The sequence below is a fragment of the Liolophura sinensis genome, chromosome 2 (assembly GCF_032854445.1).
Source record: "Liolophura sinensis isolate JHLJ2023 chromosome 2, CUHK_Ljap_v2, whole genome shotgun sequence".
In the NCBI taxonomy this organism is placed as follows: domain Eukaryota; kingdom Metazoa; phylum Mollusca; class Polyplacophora; order Chitonida; family Chitonidae; genus Liolophura; species Liolophura sinensis.
Window position 1 is genome coordinate 25,859,483 of NC_088296.1, and position 12,428 is coordinate 25,871,910.

A 12,428-nucleotide genomic window follows, 5' to 3' on the forward strand; every position below is an offset into this window, starting at 1 on the left:
GGTTTTGAACACCTCTATACAATGGTTTTGAGCACCTGTATACAATGGTTTTGAACACCTCACTCCAATAGTTTTGAACATCTTGTTGCACTCGGTTTGAACCCTTTGTCCCTCTATACAATGGTTTTGAGCACCTCTATGCACGGGTTTTGAGCACCACTATACAATACTTTTGGACACCTCTATACAATGGTTTTGAGCACCTCAATACAATGGTTTTGGACACCTCTATACAATGGCTTTGAGCACCTCTATACAATGGTTTTGAGCACCTCTATACAATGGTTTTGAACAGCACATTCCCATGGTATTGAACACTTCAACCCAAATTCTTTGAACATTCCACTCCAATGGTTTAGAACATCTTTTTCCATAGGTTTTGAAGATTTGATGTCTCAAAAGTTTAAATACTTTCCTCCGAGATGGCTCTTGATCTTTAAAGGCATACAGAATCGACTGAATAGCTGCTCTGAGAGACAGACGTCGAGACTATACCTAGCATAAGTTGAATTTTAAATATGGTAGATTTATTCAAGCGAAACCAAGGCTGCAATGTTTAACCCAGGAAACCATATCTCCATGTGTTGCTATTCACTTCAGGTTAGGGATACGGGATTAAGTGTACCTGGTATGACTGAGTCTGTTGTCTTGTCTCCATTACTGATTTCGTAGTAAGGCAGAGCATACATATATTTGCTGGTACATATAAGACAGGTCTGCTAAACGCAGTGATACCACGAGCAACGTTGAAAGCGACACACAACTTGCAATATATCTACACATAAACACACATTATCAACAACCTGGTTTGAATGCCTTAACAGCGTGTTGTGACAGATTTAAACCTTCCAAAACAGTCAATTCTTTTCTGTTTTCGAGATTTTTTTTGTTCTTGTTGCGAATAATTTGTTTTAAATATCGAATTGCACTGTGGTATAATGGGGTACAGTAGATACATGTAGCAATGGCGTCATTTCTGTGGATTTTGAGTTGAGTTTCGCTTTGCTAACACATGTACATTCACAGCTTTATGACCGCATCAGTCATGTGACGCCATTGGTTAAAATATGACCAGAGAAGGTTAACATAAAATGCAGTGTTTGAAATTGAATTTGACTGTCCTTGTTCTGAAACATGCTTTGTGTTATTTTTTGATTTCACCGAAACTGAAAAAAAGGATTCGTTCTTTTGGAATGATGTCATATCCCCTCTGAGTCTCATCAACGCACCTTTTGGTCACGTCACCAGTGTAGTGGAGGTTAATATACAGCCAAATGAAAAACAAAACGAACATAACTGAATGTACAAAAAGATTACTAAATTTAATTTTGAAATCTACATTGAATTGAATCATTATCAATGGTAGACTAGTATAATATTACATTTGACCTGGCACAGTACACTCTTTGGGTCAAGTACTGTTTAATTTCTGTAAAACTTCGACCTTTTCCACCCATGAATCAGGTTTTTACGGGGATTTTATGGATATTATTCCTGTAAGACTTCCGTATAAATGGTGTGTATGTGTTGCTGGAGATGACAGATACATAAAACTGTAAAAACAGCTCTCCAAATATGATGCAAAATATACCAAGTATGGTTCTGGAGTAAGCAGGGTTGAAGTAGTGGCTGAGATTACCTGTACTCATTGAAAAAGCCATTTGATATCTCTTTTTAAATCTTTTCACGTCAGTATCAGAGTATGAGTATCAAGAGGCTGACAGGTAGTCATCCAGGCGGACACACCCGATATTGACGTAAAACGCTTTTACTAAGTTTACTTTTACTTTTTAATAAGTTTTTATTGAGAAATTTTAACCACTGCTTCAACACTGCTCACTCCAGAACCCCATTTGTAAAGCCATTGTTTTCACATCAAAATCAGTGATGATAGAAATGCATGTGTATTATCATTAAAATACATGGATACCAATCATATTTTTCTTTTTTTTTATGCAGATGAACGCTAATACAAAATCGACACAGTGAAAACAAGGGAGGTGCGCAATTAAGTTCTTAAGTATATGAGTGGATTCTAGGGAGCGAGACGTGGCTTAATGGTTACGTTTCAATCATCGGGTTCAAAACCGGCCAAGGACACGATATTTGTAGATTAGCCACTTGTTCTTGAGCTTTATTGTCAGTAAGCCTCCGTGTGGTACTCGAAACTTTCCGCAATCTCGCTCTAAGGTTCGTTATGGTTTGCATATCTGTATGTCAGTTATCTTGCCCTACGTCGCTGATTTTCTTGGGCACTCCGGTTTCCTCAACCAAAAATACTAACCGCCGTCATGTAAGTATAAAACTTTTGAGCATGGCGTTAAAAAAATAAATGAAATTAATGAATACAAATAAATTTGCATGCTCTAACAAACGTATAAACCTCTTTTCTTTTCTGTCCTTAGACACTCATTCCCGTGAAAAGTAAAAAAACGTCAAAGCCGGTTTTCGTTATTTCATTAAAAACAAAACAGTGTCATTTAGTCACTAGGCGTCAATTCTCAGATTTTATTCGTATCTGAAAGGTTTTCACGGTTGAAACATTTCATGACGCATCACACTTGGCATGTACAGTTATCGTCCCTGTTATTAAGGTCTGAACACATAAACATGCTGCAACCTCCAGATCGTCTCCCTCTGGTTTGGTTTTGGCTGCAGACTTTGGCTGGAACGTGTCAAAGGAACGTGTATTATCGGTGAAGACATTGTTAACTGTAAAAGCATCCCCGGTATCAGCTGAAAGAAGTACACACGCACCTGGTGCGATTTAAATACGTAACCACATGCTTATCTTCTTGCTGCCATCTGCAGCCTTTACAAAGACCTTCCAATGCCGCCTTGCTAGTTTCCCAGTACAGGGAAGTTTTGAAACTCAGTACTTCCATATAACTTTGCAGGTACAGGGATAGGATAGGATAGCATTTGGCGAAATATTTCAAAGCTGCATATGAATGAAACCGTGTGCTGTTGTATGACGTACATGTAGCATTGAAAATAATTTGTAATAAAGAAGTGATATCCACAAACTATGCGCAACAGCACCCTTTCGCCTGAAAGAAATGCCTATATTTCACCTGATATCTACAAGCTATGTGAAACAGCGCCCTTTTTGCCCAAGGAAATCCCTATATTTCACCTGATCTCTGCAAATTATGTGAAACAGCGTCCTTTTCACTGAAGGGAATCCCTATATTTCACCTGTTATCTGGAAACTATGTGAACAGCACTCTTTTCACTGAAGGGAATCCCTATATTTCACCTGATATCTGCAAATTATGTGAAACAGCGCTTTTTTCACTGAAGGGAATCCCAATATTTCACCTGTTATCTGGAAACTATGTGAAACAGCACCCTTTTCACTGAAGGGAATCCCTATATTTCACCTGTTATCTGGAAACTATATGAAACAACACCCTTTTCGCTGAATGAAATCCCTGGGTTTTAACCAATATCTACAAACTATGTAAAAAAAAACACCCTTATCCCTGAAGGGAAACCCTATTTTTTACCTGATATCTGCAAGCAATGTGAAACAGCATTCTTTCCACCGAAGGAAATCCCTATATTTCACCTGATATCTGCAGACTTTGCAAAAAAGCACCCTTTTCGCTGAAGGAAATCCCTACATTTCACCTGATATCTGCAAAGTGACAGCGGAGTAAGATTCATTACATCTACATGAATACATGTACACATCACGTGTGACGATAACCACACAGCTTTGGAGATTATGATGTAATACTCTAAGAAATAATTTTTTTTGCTGAAATAATTTATCCTTAAACACACTACGATCATTGCATTTTATAACAACTTCGGACAAAGAATGATAAAATAAAACCCTCCACACGCCTTTTACTCTGTGTTCTTGCAGTTTATGACACCTGGTTTACATGTAGGGGCCTTGGAGTAGGTTCGGATATTAGTAGTGCCGACATGTTTTAGAATCTCTTGACTCCTATGAAATTCAAGAGAAGAATATAGAATGTCATGCTGTGTGCCAAGAATTTTGTAGGAATGGCATAGAACATATCTCATTTTTTAAATCTAACTAACATTTTTCATTCAGGAAATAACTGAAAGGGAATCCGTACAATGAAGTCATGAGCAACGTCATCTCGCTTAAACACATTTTTCTTACTCTTACTGAATATAATATCCTAACTCGTGATAAACGGATTCACACCAAGCAGATTTACTCACATGTGTGCTTTCAACTCCGATATAGAAAGATTAACCCAGAGTTATCTCCCCTAAATTTGCTCACTAAACATCTGAGGGCGGCTTTCTGTATCGTGATTGCGTGAAGATGAGGGAAGTCTTCCGTGATATCTAACATTAGGCCTTGTCCACTTGGGAATTGTCCTACTCTGGTTAACTAAACAGCCATTAACTGGCAAAATAATTATGTATGCTTCCTACATTTCGAATAACCAAATTCTTGTAGATTTTCGTACAACAGAAAACAGGCATCTATTGGCTAATTATTAAAGAGTATAGCAGGAATACCCAGAAGGCATCATTGGGCTGTATACACCATTAATGTGATCCACAAACCCATTGTACAATCGAAACTGTTGACTATTTATTTTAATGGAAAAAACATATATAAAGGCCAATATTTCTACTTTTTCTTTTCCTTTGAGTTACTTATTTTAGTTCATAGATCTACATGTAATTAATTATCTCGGTTAATGTGCGAAAGATCACCACAGGTCATTTAAACAACCGTTTCTACACTGCGTAAATTGTTGAGTATATACACAATATTTTGTTCCATGCCAGTATTACAGTATTGATATGTCACCCAGTTGAGTACAATTATTTTACATGCAGCCATAAGTTTACAGCATACTGGTGATTATTCCTCTGGTACTGTGCATTAACGACGCTTTGCCGGAGTTTTGTTTAGGCGCTCGTAAATTGTGAATTTACAGCAATACACCATTTGTTATTTGTAGCGTATACAGATGATATCAAGCGGTAACATTAACCGTCGGTATTTATCGCACACAGATATTTATGGTAGACAGACCCCAGTTTGTCGACACTAGAACCTTTGTTCACTAGTAGAGTGGCAATGTTAGAATGGCATTTCTGAACTACAACGCGCAGAGCCGCCCGTCCATCCTGTGGAAGAAAATGACAGCGTATCACACAAACATTTCGTCTTTTACAGTGCATATAAGCCACTGAATACTGTGTCTAACATATGTGTACTTATTATTTTTATTGTTGTTTTTCTTTTCCTTCATTTAAATGCTGACAAGTCTTTAGATTTAAGGGTATAGTCTTTATGAATCACATACTGCCAGTAGCAAGGCATACTCTGACGTCACGTTACTTTTTTTCTTCATATCAACATGCAAGCCGTGTTTGTAAACATTATTTAAATGATCTTATATTCGAGGGTGATCTGAACAGTCTAAACATTAAAACCTGTTCGGGGAGGGGAAAATATCTATAGGGGAAATTCAAACATTTCAGCGCATTTAACTCTTTTTAAAAAGTAACGGTAAATGTACTTTATGTATGGTTTGCAGCTGTCTTTCTGATAAGCCTCATCTCACTGTTTGCCTTTCACCACTAGCATATTACGTATAACATGACTATAGATAATGAGCGAGCAGCTTAGTTGGCTTATGTTTTTGGATGTAGGCGTTTCCCCAATGACTTCATAGCAAAAGGGACATCACTCTAAGGGCCTGTGGTAGCAGCATGGAAATGGCGACCCAGAATTGGGCAACGGCCCATGTTTCTAGAAATTTATATAAAATAACTGCTTAAAGTGGATATTATAAAAAGCATCGTTATAAACGAATAGATTTGTTTAACTTAATAGTTTGCCAAGAAAAGTGTGAGAGTTTGAAATGTGCGATCATATGCGCGATGGAGGTGATTAAAATGGAGAATTTTGTTCAAAGAAGACACTATGCAATGTCAAATCGGTTATTAAACGGTTCTCGGTGGCAATATTTCCAAAAATGTTGACCTCCATGCCTTCATATGTGTAAGACAACTAGGACCTAAAATGGTTCGAAACTGGTACAATCCGGAAACTTGTAAAAATGTGGAACTCACGGGTACCAAGACTACGCTTGGCCTTAGGCCTTGCGCTCAAATTGCGTGTGTCATGTGTTCTAAACACAGCACAGCAAGAAACAGTTTACTTGGCAAATAACAAATATGGACAAACATAAGCGAGTCTAGCATATCTATAGGGTAAAGCAAGGGGTGAATACTGGTGTCTACAAAACAGAATTTCATGTCATCTATATGCTAATTACTTGCTGTTCTTTATAAGAGCTTTTATTATATTTTTAAACAGTTAGGGCGTCTGCCTCAAACTCGGAACGGGTCATTCCAACGATTTTGAAAGTGGTATTTGCTGCTGCCTCGCTTGGCATTCAACACCCAGAGGTTAAGGCTGAAAAAGAGACCGGTTGGGTCAGTGTTAGTTCAAGTATGTTTTTGTGTTCTTAAACGACTTGAAACAATTAAGGTCATTATTACTGCCCCTCAAAATTTGTATCGGTCATAAAATGCTTGCTGTGTGAAATGCGAGAAAGCTGTGACATAAAAACTGAGCTTGCTACATGTATGTTTGGTTCTTTAGTTTTTATATCAGTTTTCATATCTATGTTTACTCTACCTCTAATTTAGCCTTTATACACAACATCAAGCGTTGATATTTGCTGCCGGAAAGAGTGAGTGGTGGGAAATATATATATATAAACAGTACCTTTTATTTTGCGTTGATACCAGCACCCTGCCCTCGTAACAGACAAACAACATCCGCATGGCCATTTCTGGCTGCCAGGTGCAAAGGCGTCCATCCATTCTGTGAAAAGTAGCACCAGTATATTACAAATACGATTTCTCTTCCATACACTGATAAACATTGCCACCCAGTCTGTGAACTTGATGCACGGGTTAGAAGATGAGTAACAGTGAGCTAAAATCAGAATATCAAAATATGACAGACGTAAAGATCTTGTTATTTCATCCGTTAACAAAGAAGTACATACATGTCCAACGCAACGAAAATACCACACAAATGCAGGTTGTATCCGCTTAACAGTACAATTTTAAGAGCGACAGTGTAAAGACCAATGGGACTTAAAAACAAAGTTAAATAATAAGGATCGAGCTAGTCTAAATCGCTATCCTAAATTTAAAAAAAAACGTGGATTGTATTTAAAACCCATATTGTAACTTATAGAATAGTACAGAAATATGTTTTCTGCCGTGTCCAAGTTCACAGTGCGTCACCATTCCGTGGTCTATAGCCACTAATGACGCTGTACCTTCAGCGGCGCATGACGTCATTCCAGCATAGGTGCCTTACTTGACGTCATATCTGCCTGGTTTATCGTCACATGGAGGAGAAGTATGTCAGATCTTGAAGATTTCACAGTAGCTGCCAAGGAGAATATTTTGAGGACCGTTAAGTAATAAGGATTAATTAGCGTTATTCATCGTAAATCCTTTTGAACCATGATGTTAGCTCCATTCCACGGGGCGCTCTGCATATTGTTGTAATATTACCGCCTGGTTTCTCAGTTAAAACATACTGAGCACTGAGATCCCTTGGCCATGTTCCCAGCTTAACTTTCACATTAACCGCTCTGAATCGTTACATTTATTAACCCGAAACGCCGTCCAGTCGTCTGGGCTCTAATCAAAGGGTAAAAACTGTACGCAAAGAAAACAGTTTTCTGACGACCTTAGCAAATATTCAGAACAATTACATTATTATGCTGCAATAACAAAGGCCATTACGTTGCAGTTAACACAAATGTAACCGCGACGTATCCATTTGGGCAGCGTCGGAACTTCGCAAACCAGCATTTTCGCATCACAAGACTCCGATGATTCTCACTGTTCCTTCTCTTCTTTGATAAAAGAAAAATTAAAGATAGCACTAGCAAACAAAGTCGACTATCTCCCTTTAATTGCGTACATCTTTTTTATTTCAATGCCACAAAAGATTCTCTCTTCCCGAGCGATGCCAAGACAGGCCAGCTCGAATTTAAAATGGCCGATCGCGAAGTTTGTCTTGCCGTCAATGCGCAAGATACACTTGTATTTATTGTGACATTATTGTCTTCATTATTCACAAACCACTAGCTGCTATGGAGACAAAATTAATGTAAGATTAACAGACACGTGTTTTTATTCCATAAAGCGTAAACTTCATGTTGAAGACAGCACTCAACAAACGACCGAGTTCCAGGTAAGGGTTTATTAAGAGAAAACATTTGGAGTGACGTCAGATTATACCCTACCACTGCCATCACATGGTCCACAAAGCCCGCCTTACAATCCGCATGTTTAATTTACTGAAAATAATGTAATAAGATAAGCAAAAATGCCTTTAGAGACGGTTTTCAAAGGCTCACAACCCTTGCTCCTCTTTGGTCGTAAGTAAGAAGGATTTCTAGCAACCTGCGGATAGTCTAGGGTTTTCCTACCACCATAATGCTGGCCGCCGACCGATAAGTTAACTATTCCTGAGTATGGTGTAAAACACCAATTAAATCAATCAATCAATCAATCAAAGAGTCTCTTTCCTAATGCCCATTTATTTGTAAACCTTTAAAAAAGCCCCTGGAGGTGATTTCTTCATCCTAAAATATGACTAAAGCTGCACAGTTATCACCTAGACGATATAATTGCCAACCAATGCATTTTTTTTGGTATGAAGATAAAACCAGTCATAACCAAAACCCGTTTACATTTGTCAGTACATTGATATCGGCACCCTTCTAGTCCAGTAGACGAATAACATCCACATGACTTCCCAGAGCTGTTGAATGCAAAGGCGTGTACCCCTTATGTGGACTGTAGCACCGATATATCGGTTATCCCTTATTATAACAAATGCAGCTGTTTCAGTGGCTTCAAGTTACGAGGAAGAAACTGGCCGTCATTTACGTGCAGTAGGTATCTTTTAAAGAGACATATTGTCGACGGCTAAAAAAATTGTGCTGCTATGTTAAACGTCGTCTACATAACGTTAACACTTATAGATCTATCCTGACATGTATCTGACTTTGAATGGACAATCAAATACTCAGTTTTAAAGGGTTTCCCTTCGACTACAGTAGTTGAGAATGTGCCGTTGGTGCGGTTCTGAGGAGGAGGTTTGAGGAGGAGGTTTGAGGAGGAGGTGTTTTTTTGTGGTGATGTGGTGGTGACGTCACACCTGCCAGCCCGAAGGGCTGGCGGCAGGTGTGACGTCACCCCTTCGATGAGTGTTCGATCAGTTGATGAGTTTAGCATTCGCTGGGGAAGTTGGGTGGGTTTTTTCCACACCGCGGGGGGTATGTGTATAGACTAGTGTGATATAGTGTATAGTATAACCGTATAACAGTATATGAAAAAAAGTATAAAAAAACTTCTTTACTGGATAATATGCAATAAGACATGCTGCATTTCATTGCTGAAAATTACTATTCACAGCTGAGCTGTTTACCGTTATGTAAGCACTTGCGACAAATGTGTTTTCCATCACCTGTAGATGGTGTGTCGATAGGGTTTCCACTCCATGTAGGTGACATGTATAAGGGTGTACTCCCCAGCTCGCTGGCGCAGTGGCTGACGCAGTGGCTGGTTGACTGACTGGCAACAATGTATACAATGTGTACAAGACGCAGCCGATCAAAACAAAAACCACGTGTCAAAACAAAACACAGCTGACAATGATATGTTTCCTGAACAATGGTGAACGGGAATACCTATCTGGATGGTTCCTATGTTTTATGTATGAAAAAAGGGACTGGGTCAGTGTGCCAGTGTGTCATGCTAGGGCTGCTATCTATCGGAATGGTTCCTATGTATTACGTATTAAAAAAAAATTTTTTTTAGCGGATTGACGCTTGGTGTGACGTCACCCCTTCCAAACATTCGCTGGGGAAGTTTGGTGGGTTTTTCCCACGCCGCGGGGCATATGTGATAAGGAGTGATAAGGAGTGATGTGTGTAGTAGACTAGCGTATAGTATAACCGTATAACAGTATAGGGAAAAAAAGAGAGAAAAAAAGAGGCAAAACGTCGGCTTGTAAAGTCGAGTGGGACAGCTCGAAAAGAGCTCCCTGGCGCCAAAACGGACCAATGGGTGAGCCGGATTTGCCCCAAAACTGCCCAATGGGAGGCCCACAAAACGGACCAATCAGCGTGCGAGAAGGGGTTACGTAAGAAAAAACGAACCAATCACCGTGTGGTTAATTTCCACCCGTCTCAGGTACAAAAAGACAGATGCAGCAGTAGCAGATCACTTCACCAGAAGACACCGAGCGAGCACACAAGCGACGATGGACCGAGAAGATTTTGAGGCTGATACAGACAAGAAGAAGAAGAAGAAGACGTTGGAGGAGAAGAAGACGGAGAAGATATTTACCTGCGAGGTGTGCGATCGAGGATTTACCCGACGCGATAGCTGGCGACGGCATGCTAAAACACAGCACGGTGATAAGGAAAAGAAGACGGAGAAGTATGTTTGCCGGGTGTGTGCCAAGCAATTTACCCGGGAGGATAACTGGCTCCGGCACCAGCGGACGCACCACCAGGCCCAAACAAACAAAAGATTCACCTGTCCGACCTGTGACCGGGCGTTTTTTCGCCGGGCGAATTTGATCCGACATCAACAGCGGCATGGCAACAAAAAAGAACGTGTGTGGCATTGCGAAGACTGCGAGAAGTCTTTCTACCGGTTGTGGGATTGGCGGACCCATCAACGTGGGAAACACGGCTCGGTAAGTTCTTTTTTTTTTATTTTTTATTTTAATTTGTTTAAAAATTATCCTTGAAAAAAAGTTTAAAACACGGAGACCTGATCTTCCGCTGCCTGATATACGTATGTGGAGGTGTAGTTCCTGTTCTTGAAGGAATTATGGCGGAGTAACATAGCATGCGCGATTTTAATCCTCAGCGAAAACTAGGTCAACGCTGATCAATTGTTTAAATGTCAGTGTGTCGAAAAAAAAAGAGAAAAAGACACGATACAGCAGGCGCCGCTTGATTATGGAGGTTGAAAAGCCACCGTATTGCATAAATGGCCGTTTAGCTCACTCGGCAGAGCGTCGGGCTAATAACGCGAATGTCACGGGTTCGAGCCCCTTATCGGCCAGTTGACATTTTTTCATTTTTGTTGATGGGCATTGAGTTTTTTTCATTTTCGTTTCTTTGCATACTATTTCGTTTTAAATAACGACGAGTATGTTGAATTTGGGGATAGTCTTTGAAGTCCAAATGTTGAATCATGAGCATGTATAAGTAGTTGCTTTCCGCATTCAGCGTTGGTCATCTCAGACTTGGTGACAAAAAGGGTCCGTTTCCAAAAAAAATCATGCGCACAATAAATGTACATATATAAATCATATACATGTATGTAGTTATGAGCGAATGTATTAATATCCATTAAGAAATGTAAACAGTTCCAGGTCATCGTTCAGAACAAACACTCTGACCCCCTCCATGTAGTATACCGTCACACTCTGGATTTGGTGCCTTTTCTATGGAATAAAACAATAATTATTGGACATCGTAGATGGCGCTGTAGGGCTCTTCTCATATTTTGTACTATGAATGGTTCAATTTTCGATACTTGAGACTCACGGGTGAACTGCTTTCGCAGTGGCACAGCGAGTGCTACATAACCGTATGCCTCCAAGTTATCAGCTTAATTTTTACCTATATGTTGCCGTACACGTTTCTGTGGTCCTGTTCTCTGGATTTGGTGCCTTTTCTATGTAAATTGGAATAAAACAATAATTATTGGACATCATAGATCATGATCGTCGGCCTGGCTGAGCCGTGCGCGTGACGCTACATTGTTCCCAGTCGCGGTTATGTTCAACTCACCTGCTATGTATATATGTCTATACTGACAAGCCTGCCCTGCACCGACTGACCCGCCTGCCTACCAGCCTACCTCCCGACCAGCCTGCATTGAAATACATAAGTAACAGCAATACATTATACACATACACAAGAAATCTGGTGGGTTTTTTCCACACCGCGGGGTGTATGTGTGTAGACTAGCGTGTAGTAGACTAGAGTACAGTATAACAGTATAACCGTAGAGTATAGGGGTATAGGGTTTTTTTTCTTTTTTTGTTTGTTTTAAGTAACACCAATACATTATACATATACACAAGACAATGGGATGTAGATATAGATAGAGAAAACAGTGGATTGTTTGTTTCAGGCTGGGGATGAATAAGGGGGAGTAATTTGCTTCTTGAAAGTTAATTTTAAGACAGTAAGAGCTATCTCATGTTACATGTTTGTAACAGTATATGAAAAAAAGTATAAAAAAACTTCTTTACTGGATCATATGCAATAAGACATGCTGCATTTCATTGCTGAAAATGACTATTCACAGCTGAGCTGTTTACCGTTATGTAAGCACTTGCGCTGTAGATG

The 12,428-nt window shown here is 39.6% G+C and overlaps 1 protein-coding gene across 1 annotated transcript; it reads left to right on the forward strand.

Annotated features, from left to right (window-relative positions):
- The first annotated feature begins 10,315 nt into the window (after positions 1–10,315).
- On the forward strand, positions 10,316–12,225 carry LOC135462612 (zinc finger protein 343-like). Its single transcript, XM_064739837.1, has 2 exons — positions 10,316–10,756; positions 12,211–12,225. The coding sequence occupies exons 1-2, from the start codon at positions 10,316–10,318 to the stop codon at positions 12,223–12,225; spliced, it is 456 nt and encodes a 151-aa protein (XP_064595907.1).
- The last annotated feature ends 203 nt before the right edge of the window (positions 12,226–12,428 follow it).